The sequence below is a fragment of the Myxocyprinus asiaticus genome, chromosome 33, assembly GCF_019703515.2.
Source record: "Myxocyprinus asiaticus isolate MX2 ecotype Aquarium Trade chromosome 33, UBuf_Myxa_2, whole genome shotgun sequence".
In the NCBI taxonomy this organism is placed as follows: Eukaryota; Metazoa; Chordata; class Actinopteri; order Cypriniformes; family Catostomidae; genus Myxocyprinus; species Myxocyprinus asiaticus.
The window spans coordinates 9,848,950-9,870,529 of record NC_059376.1 but is presented as its reverse complement, the minus strand read 5'-3'; the positions used below and the strand labels follow the sequence as shown (position 1 = coordinate 9,870,529).

The 21,580-nt window shown below is 37.5% G+C and overlaps 1 protein-coding gene across 1 annotated transcript in view; it reads right to left on the bottom strand.

Annotated features, from left to right (window-relative positions):
* The window catches only part of prkg1l (protein kinase cGMP-dependent 1, like), a 48,915-nt gene that overhangs the window by 8,723 nt on the left and 18,612 nt on the right, over window positions 1-21,580 (bottom strand). The window contains exons 6-12 of the mRNA XM_051668732.1: window positions 8,694-8,799; window positions 5,881-5,944; window positions 4,419-4,496; window positions 4,062-4,156; window positions 3,182-3,247; window positions 3,010-3,078; window positions 2,499-2,595 (exon numbers count right to left, since the gene is read on the bottom strand). Of these exons, the coding sequence (XP_051524692.1) occupies window positions 2,499-2,595; window positions 3,010-3,078; window positions 3,182-3,247; window positions 4,062-4,156; window positions 4,419-4,496; window positions 5,881-5,944; window positions 8,694-8,799 (575 nt within the window). The remainder of the gene's footprint in view (window positions 1-2,498; window positions 2,596-3,009; window positions 3,079-3,181; window positions 3,248-4,061; window positions 4,157-4,418; window positions 4,497-5,880; window positions 5,945-8,693; window positions 8,800-21,580) is intronic.

Here is a 21,580-nt window from a genome sequence, read left to right as displayed (position 1 = left end):
TGGATTTTGGAACTTCTTGGCATCTTGGCACCCATTCACTTGCATTGTATGGACCTACAGAGCTAATCTATTCTTCTACAAATCTTAATTTGTGTTCTGCAGAAGAAAGAAAGTCATACATATCTAGGATGGCATGAGGGAGAGTAAATGATGAGAGAATTTTCATTTTTGGGTGAACTATCCCTTTAACTTAAACATTTTAATAAATACAGTACCTTTTATTGACAAATTTGATATACGTGGTACTTAAATAAACTTAGTAAAATTTAAACTTTCCTACAATCACATGTTAATCATGTACCACATGACATACAGAAGCCTCCAACAGGAAAACATAAAGCATGCTTGCATTTGCCTTGCATTCATCCCATCACCTTGCATTTGCAGATGATAGAAACAAGATATAGAGCTGCGCATGCAGACCTCAACACTTGGTGCATAAAACACGATGGCATTTTTAATTAATAAATTTGTTTATCAACAACAGGTCATTTTAAGAAGAAAATTAACTGCACAAAACAATAAAACCACCCAACATAACAAAATTAACAATAAAAAAAGTGTGAATAAACTTAATAAAACTTAAATAAACAGTGAAACCAGGCAAGCTCATTCATTATTCAAGCCCAGTGCATGCTGGGAATACCAGCTTTGAGAATTTAAGTAAAATGTACTTATCTTATTTACCAGTGAAATTTACTCAAATTAGCAAATAAATATGACAAGTTTTTCTACTTTAGGACTGAAACATGATGACACATTGTAAAGACAACAAGCAGTCATAAATAATATTTACTGACAAGCTAGAGCGTTCATTTGTACAAGTTTGAATGTAGAATTTACTTAATGTTTCCAAGTTCACCCTTAAACTTATGGAGCCCCTTGAAGGACAGGGCTGGAATTTATTTTCTGAAATAGTTTTGCGTTCTCTCACAATAAGTTTAGCGTGCCCTCCAAAAAAATTTATTGTGGTTTTACTACAGTAACCATATTTTAACCATGATATTCATAGTAAAACCATAGTAATAATACAGAAAAAGTAAAGGTATGGTAATAAAAAAACATGTTGTAATGTTATGGTTTTTCTATAGTAACATTGTAGACTGTACCCATAGTTTTTGGCGGACATCATTTCTCTATAGTAATATTGTAGTAACCATGACTGTAGGCTAACCATGTTTTGTTTTTTGGCGTTAACCATGCTTTTACTATATAGTAATATTGTAGTAACTATAAAAAGTAAGTTAAGCAACCATGTGTTTTTGTTGTTGTTTTTTGGCAGAAACCATGGTGTTAAAACAGTATACTGTATTATTTCATTTTCATTTATTTATTTATTTATTTGTTTGTTTATTTATTATTACATCATCTTTTTTTTTTTATGTCCAAAAAGGAATAGGCTGAAGCCAAACCTAATTATGCCTACCTTTTTTTACCTCTCTAGTTTTATATTCTCTCTTTAAATATGTCCATTTACAGTCCTATTCACAACTCATAAGAAAAAACAAAGAAAATATAAAGAAATAATAAAATAAGAGCAAAATGGCTATATAACACTTATAAGTGTAACTTCACCCTAACAAATAAATTATTTGAATCAAACTTAACAAAATTTAGCTGTTGCTTTAACTGCTTAATTTCTACATGACACATATACATTTATTCAAACATATTAAGTCAGTCAAGTCAAGTTTATTTGTATAGCACTTTTCACAACAGACATTGTTTCAAAGCAGCTGTACATGAAATTATGCTATAACAGAAAATGAATGAATATAATGCCAATATTAGTTATTTATGTTAAGAACTATTAGTGGTTCAAATGAGTAAACTAAGTAAGTGTTGTGGGTCAATGATTAAACAAAATGATTTTGTATGCACTATAAGTTTTAGTGTTAAAGTTCTTGAAGTTATCCCGAATTAACTGAGGAAATACACGTAGATTCATTGTGCTTTGATTTTGGCCGATGAAGGCTTTTGTTAGTGGTATATACATACAGTACATATATACATACATATGTACACATAATACAACGTTCCTATCAACCCATTCTTTCATATTTTTTAAACACCTAAATTTGAAACATTCTGTTAATTGTTTTACACGATTTTAATTAACAAATGTAATTAATTAACAAAATTATGATTTTTATTACCATAGCTTTTATTTTTCTATATTATTACTGATTTTACTACAAATATCAAGGTTAAAATATGGTTATTGTAGTAAAACTATGGTAAATGTATTGCGAGAGAACGCAAAACTATTTCAGAAAAAACCAATATCCCACCCTGTTCTCTTAGGGGCTCGGTATAAACTAACTTATTCAGTGTAGAAAGTATTTAATCTTTTCTGCTGTATTTACTTCACCACAATATAATTTTTTCCAGTATAGAACTAGTTTAGTATACATTTGTGTTTGTTGTACGATACTCAACAAAGGCGAAAAGCGATAACAGACTGAAGTTTTAATGCAATATCGTTGGAATCAACTCACCAGTTGAGTGTGACCGTACTGACCTTCCCCCAGATTACGCAACACCAGAAAACTGCTAAGAGACATTTCACCAAATGCAGTCTCGTCTTCCTCTGCCCTGTTTATTACAATACATTTCATCAATTCACTAACTTCAGGTGCTTCATATACAGTATTTTGGTGGATAATGTAAAATTATACAGCTGGTCCGAAAGTCTGAGAGCCCATTTGAAAATGCCTCTAATCCAATTTCTTAAGCAAGGAATTCTGACCTTTTGGAGTTTGATTGGCCAATGTTACAAAAATGAATCTTTGATTAGTGACAATATAATCTTAAATATTTCTTAGTGCAGGATCTTAAATATTCCTTATTTATTTTACATCACAACATTTGTTTTTAATTGTGTCAAAATCTTTGTTTATGCCTACCTTTAAATTAGAGTTTAATGCAGATTATAAATGTGATCTCAAACGTTTGGATGCCACTATGTAGAATTGTACAGAACATAGTGTGTGAAGCATGTACACTCACTTTGGTCTAAGCTTGTTGCTCTGATGTTTTCTAACCTCGTCCAAGCTTCCAGATACTTTTTTGAAAAACCTGGATAAAGATATTGGAACTTGGTTAAAGTGTGAGCTTTCCCTCATTGTTACTCTGTTTCCATAGCATGCTTATATGTTTCTCCCAAACAGACCACACATACTCTTTGTCTATGACCAGACATGTCACATCGCTTGCAGCGACCACACTCATCGACCTCATGTCCTCCCTGCAGAGCAAAGAACAGGCCTGAGATGTTAATGTTACATGATACCTTCTGACTTGAATTTCATTGTCTCCCCGTGAACCCACAAAGCATTCAACATTACCATGTTTGCATTTCTCTGACCTGTTGAGATAAGAACACTGATAATACTAAGATAATTCTTATTAAAAAGGGCTCTTATATGATATATGCAAAAAAAAAAAATAAAAGAAAGAAAAAAAATTATATTATACATCTATACAGTATATATATATATATATATATATATATATATATATATATATATATATATATATACACTACATAAAAGTTTTTAAACACTTACTCATTCTTTATTATAATTTTTTTTTTTTTTTTTTTTTACATTTTAAAATAATAGTAAAGTCATCAAAACTATGGAATAACATAAATGGAACTATGGGAATTATGTTGTGACTAAACAAAATCTAAAATAAATCAAAATTGTGTTTTATATATATATATATATATATATATATATATATATATATATATATATATATATATATATATATATATAAGAAAATATTATATTTGCAATAAAAATTCCATACATCTCCATGACTCTTTGAGCTCTTATTTCAGGCCCAGAAATCATGATTCTAAAATGTCCAGTGTGTTCCCATTGATGTGAATTCTGCTTGGTTACTACAGGGCCTAAATCCAAATTTCTAAACAAAACATAAATCTGATCATACCTTCACATAATTTAGGAGGGATAAAAAGCAGGAAACTCACATCACCATGCAATGGAACAGACAGAGGGTGGCGCCCCTTACTGGTGCGTGCTATATCTCACCCTTTTAAAGCTCTCTCCCCAAAACAGTCTCCTCTGGTAAGGACAGACACAAACACACTCTCTTCAAAGGCAGCTTGTTTCTCTAATACTGTCACCTGTGAATAAAAAACATTTATACTGTTATGGATGATATTTACTACTATCTTATACTATTATATGGTTCACAGTGTGGACGGACAGACAGACAGATGGACGGACGGATGGACAGACAGACAGACAGACAGACAGACAGATTGACAGATTGACAGATTGACAGATAGACAGATAGACAGATAGATAGATAGATAGATAGATAGATAGATAGATAGATAGACAGATAGATAGATGATAGATAGAAGTATATTCTCTTTGTCTCACCTGGCCTTGACTCACAATGAAGATTGTATCTCCCGGAATGCCATTTCGAATTATATAATCACCTTCACCGTAGTGAGACTACAAGAAATGTGTTTGTGGATATGCAATAAAAAGTAAAAGCCATAAACTTTACATACACTGAAAATCTAGTATTCAATACTTTTCAGAGTACTCAATTGGTGCAAACATACTAACAAATGGAAAATGTGATTAAGGTACATCAGATCAGTGGCGTAGCCAAGGGTGGGCCGGGGTGGACCTGGCCCACCCAAAATATTAGAGATTATTCTTTGACTTCAAATATATATTTATAAAATAGCAAATAAATGCATGAATTCTGATTTCTAAAAGTATAAAAGAACTGTTTGAATGCACTGCTTCTCTGTTGGCAGATGCAATTTGCATCCTGGTGCAAATAATGGTATATGCTATTTACACCCCAGTGCAAATAGTGGCAGATATTATTTGCACCCCAACCGTGGTGCAAATAATGGTAGATACTAATTGCACCCTGGTGCACATAGTGTCAGATAATATTTGCACCCATATTTAAATACTAACATACAGTATGGGCATCACTGCAGTGTGTTTATTGTGTTTATTTAGAGTCCCAGAGACACACTATATTACACCTAACCTTAACCTTACCTTAGAAAAAATAACCTTGGTTTTACTACAGTAACCATGCTTTCACCATGGTATTGTTTGTAAATTTACAGTATCCACAAAATTAGACATGGTTACAATATTACCACAAAATTACTGTATTAACATCATGGTTAACTGCATTACTATAGTTTCTGCCAAAAAACACATGATTACTACAATATTAGTAATAAAGTGATGCAATCTACACACAAGCGATGCCGAGCCGTGGGAACGAGTTCGATTGACAGACCCCACCTCCGGATCAAACCCTCCTCTGTACTCCTCGACATTCACATTGACCAAATCATTGTGGTGAAATCAACATTAATATTAATTTTTATCTATTATTTTAAGTAGTATTAAAGGAAATATTAAGAGTGGAAACAGGAAATCGGATGGGAAAAAGTGGGACAAAATGCCGATTTGAACCGCAGTCACTAGGACAACAGTACACATTCACACACCATCTTTACACCCCACGCCACTGCAGCGACATATATTGTTTAGTTTGTTGTATATTTCTGTGGTTCCACCACATTATTGGGGTGCAAAAAACTGCACTGTTTAGCAGACGCTATTTTCACCGGGGTACAAATAGACATTCAAAAAAATATTTGCCCGAAAAATTGGCCCATCCATTATTACTGAGACCCACCCAAAAGTAATTTCCTGGCAACGCCCTTGCATCAGATATATCAACAAATAATATCAATTTATGAATTTTGCTAAAAATTTTGTCCCGTGTTTAACATCCAACAAATAGTTTAGTATGCAGCAAAAATGTCAAAAACTCTATTTTTCATGTCATACACACCTCTTCCAGTGCATCAGACACTTTCATGAGAATATTCTCTGGTAATGTAGAGAGCAGTGGAACACTAAGAGAGATACAGACAAATCAGAGTCAGTAGAAAGAAGCCTGTAGAACATTACATTTAGTGAGCTTTGTACATAACAAACTGTAGCCATGGGACTACATAAACATCTTATGTTATCATTTAAGGCTCCCAGAGTCACTGTTTTGGCTAGTATAAGAACTTGAGATGGCACACCAAATTAGTGCATTTAAGTAAACTAATAGAGCACTTTTTTTTTCTTTTTTAAAGATTTATGCATTTCAATTTCATAACAAAAATCCATCAAATCAAAATTAAGTTTTATTAGTTTAATTTAGTTAAACATTACACAGTTCAAAATGATGGATTTCTTTTGTTTTATTATTGAAATGCATCTTAAAAAACAGGCTAAATATTTTTTTGAGTGAATGGAGATACAAGTATGTTAACAACATACTCGATACACATAAAAATCAACGGTAACACTTTACGATAAGGTTCCATGTGTTAACATTAGTTAATGCATTAGGTATCATGAACTAACAATTAACAATATATTTTTACAACATTTATGTTAGTTAATAAAAATGCAGTTGTTCATTGTTAGTTCACAGTGCATTAACTAATGTTAACAAATACAACTTTTGATTTTAAAAATGGATTAGTATATGTTGAAATTAACATTAATAATAATTATAAAATAATAAATGCTGTAAAAGTATTGTTCATTGTTAGTTCATGTTAACTAATGTTGTTAACTAATGTCAGTGGTTTGATATTTCTGACATCTTATTTAACGGTAAGTTTATCTTACATTATTATATAAGTATTCCATTATATCTACACATATCTTGTCAAGCTCAATAGTTCATGTCATAATGATGATAGTAAAGAACAAATGTTGTTCTTGGCACAAAGCACAATAAGACTGACTGTAAATAATGTGGTGTGATGCAATGATATTAGTTTGTTAAGGTCATTATTAGCCATTTTTTGCATTGGCAATCAACCCTGCAATGTTTAACCTAATTTTAAATTTAACAGGATTAAATGTAAAAGAGAACTTTCATGGTTCTGTATGTTTTTTGTTTGTTTGTTTATTCTTTTTTTTTTTTTTTTGACCATTTCTATATTTTGATTATATTTTTGTTGTGTTTGAAATGTTATTTGAATATAGAAATATTTTTGGTTCAATTTTTTTTTGTGCTTCAATAAATGAATTTAATTGTTCAAAACTGACCGGTAGAAGTGAAGTGCGTGCCGATACAATCTCTAATAATACTAGCCATGATTTGTGTGTCAGTAGATGAAAATAATTACATACTTACATTCTTTATTATGTAATGGAGTGTACATCCAAATCCTGATGAGAATAACATTTTCTAAGCATATAAAAGGAGCGTGTCCATATTTCTATTCCTCTAATTCATTGCATATAGTCCATTTACACTACCAACTTCTTATGAATGTGCTGTCTCTGTTTATATCGCTGGTGCTTGACAAGGAATGAACTGTATACCAGGACACAGATGGTGCAATAATCAGAGAAGATCCTCCAAATTAAATTTCACTTGACCCAGCCCATTCGCACGTTGCGTATGCAATTTCGTCAAACCCACTTGCACTTAGACTTAGCACTTGCTTGCACAAAAATACCAAAACTTCATGGCCATGCTCATTGGCTTATGACTTATGGTTTAGCACTGCGCTTAGCGCTAGAGCTCTTATAACGTTGTCATGACAACAAAGTAATATTGTATATAACTTTACACAGATATGGTTAAGTAAGCGATTTCCTCAGTCTAAAATCATGCTAACACCCATAAATGTTGAAGATTTGTGGCTGTGCTTTTGAAACATTGTGTTTATGTACTTCACTATTCACTTCCATTGTAAGTGCCTTAATGTAGCAAAAATGTACTTTTGTTTTAAATAAATTTTATTTAGGCAAATAAAATTATTTTATGCTGTAATCAATATTATGCCACAAATGCTGTTGATTAAACTTGTATTGAATGTGGAACAAATGCTAAATGATGCATTCCTCTGTGGTGGTCCTTCACAGTCTCTGGTGGTTACTGTTCTGGTACTTTGGGTCTGAGGTTGGAAAATATTATTTATTAATTTTTTTTCTCCCCAATTTGGAATGCCCAATTCCCAATGTGCTCTAAGTGCTCATGGTGGCATAGTGACGTCGCCTCAATCTGGGTGGCGGAGGATGAATCTCAGTTGCCTCTGTGTCTGAGACCTTTAATCCATGCATCTTAACATGTGGCTTGTTGAGCATGTTACTGCGGAGACATAGCGTGTGTGGAGGCTTCCCGCTATTCTCTGCGGCATCCACGCACAACTCACGTGCCCCACCGAGAGTGAGAACCACATTATAATGACCACAAGGAAGTTACCCCATGTGACTCTACCCTCCCTAGCAACTGGGCCAATTTGTTTGCTTTAGGAGACCTGGCTGGAGTCCCTCAGCACACCCTGGATTTGAATCCACGACTCCAGGGGTGGTAGTCAGCGTCTTAACTCGCTGAGCTACCCAGGCCCCCCGGAAAATATTATTCCTTAATGTTCAGCAGTAACCTTTTCAAATAAAATGATAAGACAGTTCATTTTCTTGTTGCACAAATTGTTTCCTGACTGACCCAGATACATAAATATGCATACATGAAAATAAATACATATATTTGTTCATGAAGGTTTATTTATAAAACATATAACTCTATCCTGGTAGACAAAAGTCTATTTTTATAAACGCCTATGTAAAAATAGTAATCATGGCTTTAACCTGCACAGGAAGTGCAGGAACTGAGTGACTGCGATCAGACTGTTCCTCAGCATGGCTTTCTGAAACACCTGACCCTCGATCACCCATAACCTGCTGTTCACAAGAGCTGCAGAGAAACAGAGAGAAAGATGAAACTGATTAAAACTGGATTCTGAACATTCTTAGAAGTGATGTGTCTGTTTGGGTGACAGAAATATGTGCATTTTTTATCACAGCTGCGCAGCACTTGGAAGCTCAAAGAAGGAAGGAGATCAAAGGAAAGACAGTGAGAGAGACAGTTTGGGTGGATATAGAAATATAAAGACAGAAAGAAGAGTAAGAAAAACAATAAGCATGAGATGTGGTGATTGCTAAAGATCAAGGACTGAAATGTCATCTTGTTGACCCTCACGAGTGGAATTTTCTCATTGCTCAGTGGTTGCTCCATTATAATGGAGATCTCAGTTGAATGTTCCATTGAGGCATCAACATGGATCAGAAACAGGGTTTAAATGTGGTCACACATACCATCGCACGGATTTTGCGTGGAGTTCAAGTTGGATGAACTTTGGCTGGCGAATACGCCGCATTGACCAATAGAAAGTTGTTTGGTTTGGCAGTGACCTCTGTGTGGGCGGTGCTTCGTACACAGCTGCACTGAATATTCACAATGGACAAGGATATCAATTTAGCGAGTTTCTTTTTAACTTCATTCTCATATAGCGCAGCATTAAAAAGAGGCTGCTTGACAATTCGTTTTTAATGTTTGCTCATGTATTGTGCTTGCGTGGTGCGTTGCACAAAGGTGCGGTTTGGCAATTTGGAAATTAGGGCTGGGTATCGCCAGACACCTTACGATACAGTACATATCGCAATACAATATATTACAATACATTATGATTTCATAATTGGATCGCGATTGAAAATGTGCCAAATGCGTGAAAGAGACCCAGTGTGTCTGCGAGAGAAGAGTGAATCATGCAGGTTCAGCTTCAAGTTCTCTCACGCCTCAATGATGCGGTTGTGACCTCACTGAAAAAATGCAGAGTTTGTGCTTATTTAGATGACCTGCTTCTTCATTATTGACCTGTTGGACATGATATGAATACACAAATAGTTGAATAAAAATCAAACGTATCGATACAATATTTTGAGAAAAATTATTGTGATATATCTATATATGATTCTATAGGCACAGCCCTTTCGAAAATCATGAAATGTGACCTCTTGTGGGAGATTTCCTTGTAACATGATCACAGGAAGTCAGCATGTTGTTTCCAAGAATTCTAGTACTCTAGGATCGGCAACATTATGCCGACTCACCGACAACAACGCATCTCCTGTCAGACATTTTTGCATCGGCTCCAGCATGTTTACCTTCCCCTGCGGTGCGACCGGAATCGCGTTGCATCCCGGGTTCTGATTCTGCGTTGAATCCAGGAAGTAATTACTTCACATAATCAGTGACAGGTGCAATTTGGAAGTTGCATTTTTCCCTATAAGATTGCATTTTTACTCATCTGATGGTTAGGTTTAGGATTGGGGTTTGGATTAGGGGGTACAGTTTATAAAATATGCATTACACTTCACTGTATTACAGCCCGTAAAGCTGAAAACAACTCGCTTTTGGCGCCCCTCCATGCACATTTCACCGGAAAATGGAGCTCACATGTGCCCATATGCCCACTTACAGTTATTGCTTTGGCCACTAGGGGCAAAGTGCTTACATTTCGGTAAGCACAGACTGATTGTGGCTAAAGAAAAGTCAACCTACTGTTTCTGATTTCACTGTGACATCAGTCTGTTTCTTGTGATATCACAATTTTTAAATGTTTATGACTTTTTATGGATGACCTTGGTTTCTTGGCAGATCTGAGAACAGTTTGAAATGTTGTAGGTGACACATCTGAGATTACTGGAGTCTTTATTCATGACAGACATTTGAGAAGCATGAGACTTGAGCAAAAGTCTCCATTTGCTCTCATTTAATGTCATTGCTGTTTTGGAGAAACAATTGAGATACTAAAAAGACCTCGTTTGTGATTTGTTTTCCCTATGGGATCGTTCTCTTGCAGATACATAAAACTCTAAACATAATATAATCTCTCATTTGTAAACAATAGCAGTAAGGAGTCATCAGTTTGAATGTTAAGTTTGTTTTGTCTGTGGAAATCAGAGCCCCCAGTGACATTTATATAACATCTTAAAGTTACATACTGTACATGGATTTACCCACTGGCTTTTTTCCATCTTCCGTGCATAGTTTGCTACTAACAAATTGGCCCCCGAGACAAAAAAAATCATCCATATTTCAGTCATTTTAACAAAACTGTAGCCTTGGAGAAAAGATAATCAATGATAAACTTTCATCTAGCAAGTTTACTATCTAAAGTGTGATTGTAAATAAATAATACATGAACTTACATGAACCTTGTAAAAAATAAAGTTCTTTGCGTTTCAGGATTTCTACCTCAAGGCATATGCTAAAAAAAATCTATGCACCAATGCAAGGACGTTGTGGGTGGTTGCCAGGGCATTGCTATATGGTGTTTATTGTAGTGTTCCTATGCAGTTGCTAGGGTGTTCTGGATGGTTGCTATGGTTTTGCTAGGATATTGTGGGTAGTTGTGGTTACTTAATGGCCCAAGTCAAGAGACACCACTTCAAGCCTTGATGGTACTCTAGTCTCTAGATATCGCTCAGGTCCTTCATTCAGTGTAAGTCTATGGGATTTTTTACCTGTTTTATCAGCTTCCAGACGAAAACCAAATGTCCGATCATTTAGAAAACCAATAGTACACCTCCCCTCCACAAGCCGCACAAATCCCTAATCCTAAATATATGCACAGTAATAGTGATTCACTGTATTTACTAAATAAACTAATAAAATCTCCTCTTAAACTGTAACCTGCTTCAACCAAGTTCTAATTTTTCTAAAACAGAGAGAATGGCTGAAAATAGAGTTCTCTCCCCCAATCATTCTCTCTCAGTTCCTGAGACCCTCTTGAATTAGTAATGAGACAGATTAATAGAGTCTGCTGTCTTTAGGAGGAGAGATACCACATCTGTAGCCTCTCCTCTCCCTTGGTACCTCAGTCTACCTCTCTTTTATCTCATGTTCTTTGCTCTCCAGTATCTCAGTGGAACAGATGAGAATTTTGCCACTTCATGATTAAGTAAAAATGTGCAGTCCTGGACTGCAATAAACAACATGAAAAACAAGTATGGATACTGAAATGTAATTTTTAGTTTAATGTAAATTTTAGATACCATTACAATGTGCAAACTGAAAATTGTATTATCCTGGATAACATACATGTATCTTTAAACAAAAATAAAAAAATTAAAAAAGAAATGTAAAAGCATAGTTCATAGTTTTTGTACAACCCACAATGTTTATGGTAAGTTATGGATTTATCTCCTTTCTATAAAGTGCATGCCTTATTTGTGCATTAATTTCTTGTACAAAAAAACTTAACTTTACATGACCATTTGCAAATTTATCTGACCCTTATAAGGACTAACCACCATGTACTGGCCATCATGATCACACAGAAGTCAGCATGTTGTTTCCAAGAGTTTCAGTACCCTAGGATCGGCCACATTATGCTGACTCACTTTACCTTTCTTTGTGGCGCGGCTGGAATTAATCGTGTTTGCATAATCAGTGACAAGCGGGATTTGGAGGTTGCATTTTTCCCACTAACATTACATTTTTACTCCACTGATGTGGTTTAGGTTTGGGATTTGGGTTGGGGGGTAAAGTTTATAAAATTTGCATTTCTCTTCTCAGCCTGTACAGCTGATAACAACTCACTTCACCACTCGCTTTTGGCGCCCCTCTGTGGACAATACACCTGGAAAATGAAGCTTGTATGCGCCCACACACCCAACAACACTTACCACTTTGGCTAATGGGGGCAGTGTTTTTAAATTAATTAAACACAGACTGATTTTACCTAAAGTAAAGTCAACCTACTGTTTCCGATTTCACTGACGATTTTAGTGTCATAGTTCATCAGGACAGGCCAAGTTGCTATTATTCATATTTAAACAGCATGATCTCATGAGCATTACATGACCGTGGCAGCATTTTTGCTAAACGAAATATATGTTTCGCTGCAGTTTCCCAGTTAAACGTCCAGCGGGGGGCCCCAAAAGCGAGAAAAATGGTGTCGTAATCAGACAAGACTTTTAAGGTGAATGTTACTTGGAGGTTTAATGAGTAAAGCATACCACGCTAACCTAAGCCTAACCTATAGTGTCCTAAAAGCAAATGAATGGTGAACAAAACAGACATCCTTACCCTTAAGCCCAAAGTATACTTCGGTCAGACGCGAACACTGAGTGTCCTCAAATCTCTTCATCAGCAGAGTGCTTGAGCACTGAACATGTGCAGCCCAATTTTTCTAACCGCGCATCTTTGAAAGCGCAGAATGCGCATGCTCCTGGAATTATTTGCATGAATTAGTGGATCCACAAGGTGGCAATATTTACATCTGAGCTGTTGCATTCACAAAGAAATGCTAGAAGAAGATGTAAACGATGGTAAATAACAGGACATGAAGGTAAAAACAACAACAGTCATAGAGTGCATGCCCCAACCACCTGTGTATGCACGCACTGTCAAATAGAGTTTTACAGGCTCACGTTCAACTGTACGCAGACGCTGAGTGTTCGCGTCAAAATCGAAGTATTCTTTGGCCTTTAGCCAATGCCTAAACCTAACCGATAGTGTCCTAAAAGCAAATGAGAAATGAAATACACATTTTCTGAAGCAACCAATTAATTTTGTGTTGTGTCTAGGACACTAATATAAAATATAGCTGGATTGCTCATGACGTCATATCAGTGAAGCCACTGCGCCGCCATATTGCTATGCCCAAACATTCCAGTGCCCCTATTGACATAAGCGAGTTTCAGCGAGTAAACATTAGTCATTCAATCACCGATTTTATATCTGAAATGTAATTGTTTACACATGTAATTATTTATTTAAAGTCATGAATTTTCCCTGTTTCTTGAAAGCCCGAGTGAGTTATGTATATCTACTGTATATCAAACAATATCTACCTCTAACAAACTTCATCAGCGAACAGATCAGCTGAATGTAAACAAGTTCACTGAAACTGAGGTAAGATACAAACATTTTCAGACGTATTTATTGTGAATATCGAAGTGTTTGTTCAGAGTTACTTGTTTTATGTTTTCATCAAAAAGTGCCTTGTTCTCGCGGTCACTTGAATAAGAGTGCACGCTCTCTCTCCCTCTATCACGCGCACAGTGGGTGCTGAGAATGAGGGAAACCCGCAAAGCAAAGCTGGTTCAAATTAAACTGATACGGGTTCGACTGGAGGACAATTAATTAAACTGACTACAGAGACCACTTCAGTATGAAAACAAGCAAAATGCATTTTCCTACTTATATTACAACTTGTGGACAGTTTTCCCGCTTCTTTTGGTGATTATTGTGCTGTCCTGATAGGCTGAACACAGGTGAATGCTCTGACGTCATGATCCGCATATATTTTCTCCCTCAAAATGAATATTATCCATAACAAGCAAATTAAACATTAAACATTATTGTCACTAGAGGGCAAAATGCAACTGTCGTATCCGCAAGTCAGAGACGGTGAAACAGTCATTGACGCTCTATGAGAGTTTGGGCATACAAAGACGGCCACCGGAACACTTCCCTACCCTTGCGTCAGTGATCAAGTTCTATTTATATATTAGTGGTCTAGGACAATTTTGTTTCACGTGTCAGCTTACGTGTTTGGCTGGGCTCGAACCACAGACTTCTGAGTCCAAAGTCCAACACTCAGGTGTTACCGCAGAAGCAAATCACATTGAAATAAATGTGTAAATGTAGGTGAGCCTGTAATATAAGCATTAACGTGTCGTTTTTCAAATGATTCGTTAGAGTAAAAGTGTTTTGATATCATAACATAGCAGTGAGTGAGTAACAGTGCGATAAATAAGTGTTTATTAAGTCATAATCAGCCACTGTAGTCATGATTTGTGTGAAAGTGAATAAAACGCACAGTTGTTATAGCGCCTCTAATGTTAATTTCACCAGGAAACTGTGACGAAATGTAGAATGCAGCACATAAAAGTAAGTTTGCAAAAATGTCATTACAGTAATGTTCATTCAATGGGATTAGGTTGTATATAAATGTTGATAGTGACATTTGTTGGTAGTGGAAGACAAGTTGCTAGTGGTAGTATGCTAATGTTCTCATGGTTTTGTCATTACTGGGACCACAAACAATGAGGAAGTAAAATCAATCTCAACAGACCATGAGGATTCAATGTAGAAAATCATTGTTCTCAAATCTACAAACTATTGCAATAAATATACAGCTACTCCAAAAAGATTGAATATCAGTACATTAGATACCAAAATATTAAACCAAGTGGCATCTACACAATTCCCACTATTTAGTAGGTCCTCGTGGTGCCGCAGATATACTCACCTCAATACAGGTGGCAGAGGACAAGTCTCAGTTGCCTCTGCTTCTGAGACCGTCAATCTGTGATCTTTTCACGTGGCTTGTTGTGCATGACACTGCGGAGACTCTGCATGTGGAGGCTCATGCTACTCTCCGTGATCAACGCACAACTTACCACGCACCCCATTGAGGATGTGAACCACTAATCGTGACCACGAGGAGGATACCCCATGTGACTCTACCCTCTCTAGCAACCGGGCCAATTTGGTTGCTTAGGAGACCTGGCTGGAGTCACTCAGCACACCCTGGATTTGAACTCATGACTCCAGTGGTGGTAGTCAGCGTCTTTACTCGCTGAGCTACCCAGGTCCCACTAACTTCAGTTTTTAAGCCATTTTTCTGAATACTTTTCACCAAATGATCCCAAGATCTATTTTTTTATCATATTAAACTGAACAACATTCTTTTTGTGATACATCTCATTTGAAAAATTTTGCTTTCTTTCTTTAAAATAAATGCCACTTGGTTTGATGTGTGAGATACATTTTAAAAGATTTACTCCTAAGGAAATGTATTCTAATTTTGAAATATATGTATAAAATCATGACCACTCACATGAGATGAGGACTCTAGTCAGATCATTAACCTTTTAAAAGCTATTTTATTCTACATGGGGGAGGGGCGCCCTCAAGGGGGCTGCCATTTTAGAATCACATGACCAGCTGAATACTACTCACTTAATCTCAGCAACCATCTTGTTATTGTACACTTTCACTCTTGGATTAAATTAATCATGGCTGATTGTGAATAGTGAATTTCTACAATGGCATCTGTAACTGAAAATGATTGATTTTGTATGATGCTGCATCTACACCACTAGATATCACTGTAAGTCCAAGATGACACGAGCAAAAACTTACTGAGTGCACCTTTAAAGTAAGGCTTAAATATGCAAATACTTTTGTAGGCCACTCTAGCTTAAACTCTCATTTCTCACAAATTGTGAAATGCAAGTCGTAAAATCTGAGATCAGCAAGCAACATAAGAAACTTGTTGTTTACTTTCACCTGGGCCTTTGGCGGAGATTAAGTTGGGGACAAATGATCAGAGGAGAAAGAGTAAGAAAAAAAGAGAGGATTAAAGTAAAAAAAGAAAAAAAAAGAAAGCAATTCCAGCTTGTCACTGCACAAGAGCTGAACAAAGCTGAAGAAAAAAGGGTTAGGAAAGGTTGAGCAGAGGAAAGGGGCAAGTAAAGGAAATTCTGTCAGGAAGAGAGACAAAAAGTAACCAAATAAAAGAGTAATGGGGAATTGGAAAAAGATATCGACTCCAAGATGAAAACGACAGACAATCAAGACAGACATTCTCTGTAGAGGATACGAAAGATCTGGTAAAATGATCTGACTCAATGGAATCATCCATTCACTCTCTATCTATCTTTTTTTAACTCTTTCACTCTTTATTCCTGTTTTTGTCTATTCTTTTTCTTACTCTGCCCCTCTAAAAAATTAATAGATCAGGCCGATGTGCATGTGTGGCTCAGAAAAGGCTCAAGAGAGAGAAAATTGGAAAAGAGAAGCTATTAATCAAAGCGTACTATAGGGGATTCACCTGAACGAATGAACATTAATTCATCTATCTGACAGAATTTCTTCTTCATATAGGATGTAAGGAAATGTTGAATAAAGGCACATTGCGAAGACCTTTTTTTTTTTACGGAAAACACATATATTAGTGGTGTTTGCAAAGGCAAGCATCAATAGTACTGCTCAAATTAGGGTTAGGGATTAACCCCTAACCCTAAGTAATAAATGGCACAAACTGTAACTTGTACCCCACCGTTTGTGCAACAGACATGAATGATATACTTCAAATCATTTAGTTTAAGCCTGGGGCAGAAGGCAAACAACTAATAACAACCCAGAAGACCCTTGTACCATGTCGGTAAGTTTTACATACAGTAGGCAAGCATCACTCTCATCATTCAATTGTTTGTGGTTTTGGAACACTAAGTTTCATTTGTGCACATTTTAAGCCTCTAATTTTCAATGCATTTAACATGCTCTCACATGTGATTAACATGGGTTCACATGTAAAATACATGTTTTTTTTTCCACGAGAGTGATACAGCTACATTTTAGAATGGAAATCTAAAGGAAAAGTTCCAAAATGACATTTAAAAGACAAGCATTTAACACATAAGTTGCATTTTAGGTGTACAATGTTAGATACCCTGATAACTATTTATCACAGTATCCAATGATTTATAAATCACAAACATATGAGGGTTGTAGGTTTGTCCATGGAATATGCAGTATATTTTTTAGTCTCTAGTGTGGTGTGTTAGAGGCTGAGTTTTTGTCATGACTTCTTTGATGTGATATTACACTGATCTCTCAGCACAGCTTCTGATGGGTGATGGTGGGAATATTCTGATTACCCAGACATGCTCAGAGCATCCCAAGTGGACTATACAACAGGACTACATATGTACTACTGCATTCATTTTGTGGATATCTTGTGTAGCTTTCCACATAAAAGTAACATAACAAATTAATGACAAATGATCTCTTTAATATTTCTAATATTTACTCATAAAATACATTTAATATTTGTTTCTCCTAAACAGCGTGAGATTAAATAGAGAGCAAACTGAAACTTTTGTTTAAGGTGGTTTTCAAACTGGGTATGTTGCTGCGGTCCGAATCCAAGTGTGATTGTTCCCGGTGCCACCCGCAGCGTTGGTCTGGTTTCAGACTCACTTATGATTCTGTCAAACCCCTGTGCTTTTCCGTGCAAGTTGTGTCATCACAAACAAGCACAGTGCACATGATGGAGAACAGCGCGGGTGCTATATTTGTATATTTTTATTCATTTGGTGCAATTATGTGCACCAGAGTGAACGACACTTGCGCCTCTATAATTCAGCAGTGCATGTCCTGAAGAAGCCGACTAACTGCTGCTCGCAAAACTATCTGCTTTTTTGAGAAGACAGCTGGTTGCGAGCAATACATTTGCAGCCCTGCTTACATTGAATGTTCACTCACTACCTAAACCACACCTCACCTCTTCTGTGTCCTAATTTGGTCCCTTGCCACTCATGGTGCAAGTAGTGATGGCCGCTTTCGAAACACTGCTTCATAAAGCTTTGAAACCTTTATGAATCATTTGCTTCGAACAAATGCTTCGGAGCACGTATCAAACTGGCCAAGTCACGTGATTTTACTTCATACTGTTTCAAAACAGTTTCGGGATATTGATCCCACAGTGAAAACGTGAATCGGTGTTAAATGCAAGCTGTAACTGATCTTGAGTCAGTTCAGCAATAATTTAGGTGTATAAAATCAGACCGATTCAAAGAAGAGTTGCTGATTTGAATTAACATTTTAATTTCTCTGTTGATCACCTTGAGTTGTGTTCCCAAAGGAAAGAAAATCAAAATGTTGTGTTTGTGAGAAAGAAATTTAAGAGAGACATAGACATTTTGTGATATGTGGGGGCGAGGGCATGGCCGAGCGTTCGTCTGGGGAGAGAGGAAGAAGTAAGGGTTTTCACCTGAGATGAATTGCTGCTAATTGTGATTTCTATGTTCACAGTGAGAGGTGGGGAGATAAAAGGCTGCACAAAACCCCAGAGAGGGAGAGAGAGAACCCAGCTGACAAGCTGTGTGTGTGTGTTGGCCGCTGTCGGCTGTTGTGAAGCTTTACCGTCACACTCGAAGTGGACGTGTTTAATTTATAAAATAAAAGTTACATACTTGAGTTGGAATCGCTGTTTCCTGCTTCCTCATTTCATTGAACCTTTACACTGGTGCTGACACCCAGGATAAAAGAGGAAGAAGGATACGCTGCCATGCTGCCATGGTGTCATCCCATGGTGTCATCACGGCCAAAGCCCTGAGAAGGCTTCAGGAACAATGGGCGGTACATCTTCTGCCGCTGCTGACCAGTGAAGCCCAGATTGTGGTGCAACAACTTCCAGTCGCGACTTACTGGACTACGCAAGGTTGAAGAAGTCCATCCTGCAAAGGGTCGGCCGCAGCCTAGAAGAACACCGCCAGTGTTTCTGCTCCTTGATGCTGAGCGAGGTCGGCCGCCCGTTTACCTTTGCACAGCAGCTCCGTGACGCCTGCCGGCGGTGGGTGCTGGCCAAGGAAGACAGCGACGCTGCGCCACGCCCTTTCCTCCCCTGTTTTCTCCTCCCCTGTTCTCTCCCTGTTACACCGCACCTCACCCATCTCCTAATTTTGGGAACTAATTGGTCAGCTTTTCATTTATTATTGAAGGGGCTGTGTGCAGATGGGTCCTGTGAGGAAGTGAATCGGTGTGGGATGTGTGAAGATCTGGCTGGGGAGGCGTGGCCTGAACCATCTACGTCTGCTCTGCATCAGGCTGATGCTGGGGAAGGGGAAATGTCATCCTTCCCTGCCCTTAGGGAATTCCTGGTAGAGGATTTCCCTCTAGAACAGTCGCAAGACGAAACCCTTAAACACACGTTTGACCAAGTGATGGTGATTGATGGTCAATGTTGTCAGCCAGACATCGCACTCACATATCCATATTTTTCAATTATAAAAGATCGGTTGTAAAGAGTGACGCAGGACACTCGCACAGAGGAAAATACAACCCAGTTGTTAGTACCAAAGAGCGTCTCATTATAATCCGATGGCAGGTCACTTGGGACAGGGGAAAACACTTAGCCATCTCATGGCCTGTTTCTATTGGCCGGGCATTCACGGGGATGTTTGCAAGTGGTGGGCAGCATGCCGTGAACGTCAGCTGGTGAATCTGCCAGCCACTCCAAAAGCGCCACTGCGCCCTCTTCCGTTAGGTTTCCTTTTGAGCGAATTGGCATGGACCTCGTCTGGCCATTAGAACAGATGGCACATGGACATCGCTTTGTGTTAGTCCTAGTGGATTATGCAGCGTGATATCCAGAAGCAGTGCCTCTGCTCAACATCTCAGCATGTAGAGTTGCGGAGGCACTCTTCAGAATAATCTCCCAAGTGGGGATTCCAAAATAAATCCTCACTGATCAGGGCACTACTTTCATGTCACGCACACTACATGAGCTGTATGAATTATTGGGTATTAAATTGATTCTGACAAGCGTGTCCCATCCACAAACGGACGGCTTGGTCAAACGATTTAATAAGACCTTAAAAAACATGATTCGTAAGTTCGTGCACGAAGATGCTCGGAATTGGGATAAGTGGCTCGAACCCCTATTATTTGCAATACGAGAGGTCCCACAAGCCTCCACGTGGTTTTCCCCATTCAAATTGTTATATTGGTGTAAGCCCCGTGACGTGTTAGACGTCATGAAGGAAAATATGAGGAGGGACCTTCACAAAGCAAAAATGAAATTCAATACATTCTTGACCTGAGAGCAAAACTCCACACACTGGTGCATCTATTACAGGAGAATTTGCTACGGCGAAAATGAGAGGTGGCTTTTACATCAATGAAGGTTGGTGTACAGATGTAACAACGTTAAAGAAGATGTGCTTTCCTAATTTGGAAGTGCTCATAATTAACTGTAAGCCTTTCTACTCACCGCGGGAGTTTTCCTCGTTTATTCTGGTGAGTGTTTATATCCCGCTACACACATGCGTGAGCGCCACGCTGCAACAGCTGCCTGATCAAATCACAGACACAGAACAACAATACCTGGAATCAGTTATTATTATTCTCTGGGAATTTAACAAAGAAAACCTCACACGTGAACTGTCCAAATACAAACAGCACATTACATGCCCAACCAGAGGCAGAAATATACTGGATCATTGCTACACAACAATAAAGGATGCATATCACTCTGTCCCTAGAGCAGCTTTGGGACTCTCTGATCACTGTCTGGTTCAACTTCTTCCAAACTACAGACAGAAACTAAAATCTGCTAAACCTGTAGTAAAGACTGTAAAGAGATGGACCAATGAAGCAGAGCTGGAACTACAAGCCTGCTTTGACAACACTGATTGGAGTGTTTTTGAGGCTGCAGACACCAATCTGGAAGAGCACACAGATACCGTTACAACATTTATCAGTTTCTGTGAGGATATATGCATTCCTACTAGGACTTATTTAACGTTCAACAACGACAAACCATGGTTTACAGCAGAACTCAGGCAGCTTCGTCAGGCCAAAGAGGATGCTTATAGAGGTGAGGATAAAGTCTTGTACAATCAGGCCAGGAACACACTGAATAAGGAAATCAGTGTGGCTAAAAGAAGATATTCTGAGAAGCTGAAAAACACGTTCAGCTAACGACCCTGCATCAGTAACATTACTAACTTCAAGAGACCTTCCCCCAACACTGAATGACGACTTGAATGTGTTCTACTGTAGATTTGAAAGGCCCATTCTCACACCCCTCACACGCACTGACCTTCACTTCACACAAACACCAACACCTCCTGTAACCCCCTTCCTCCCCCCTCCTGCTACTCAACCTGCA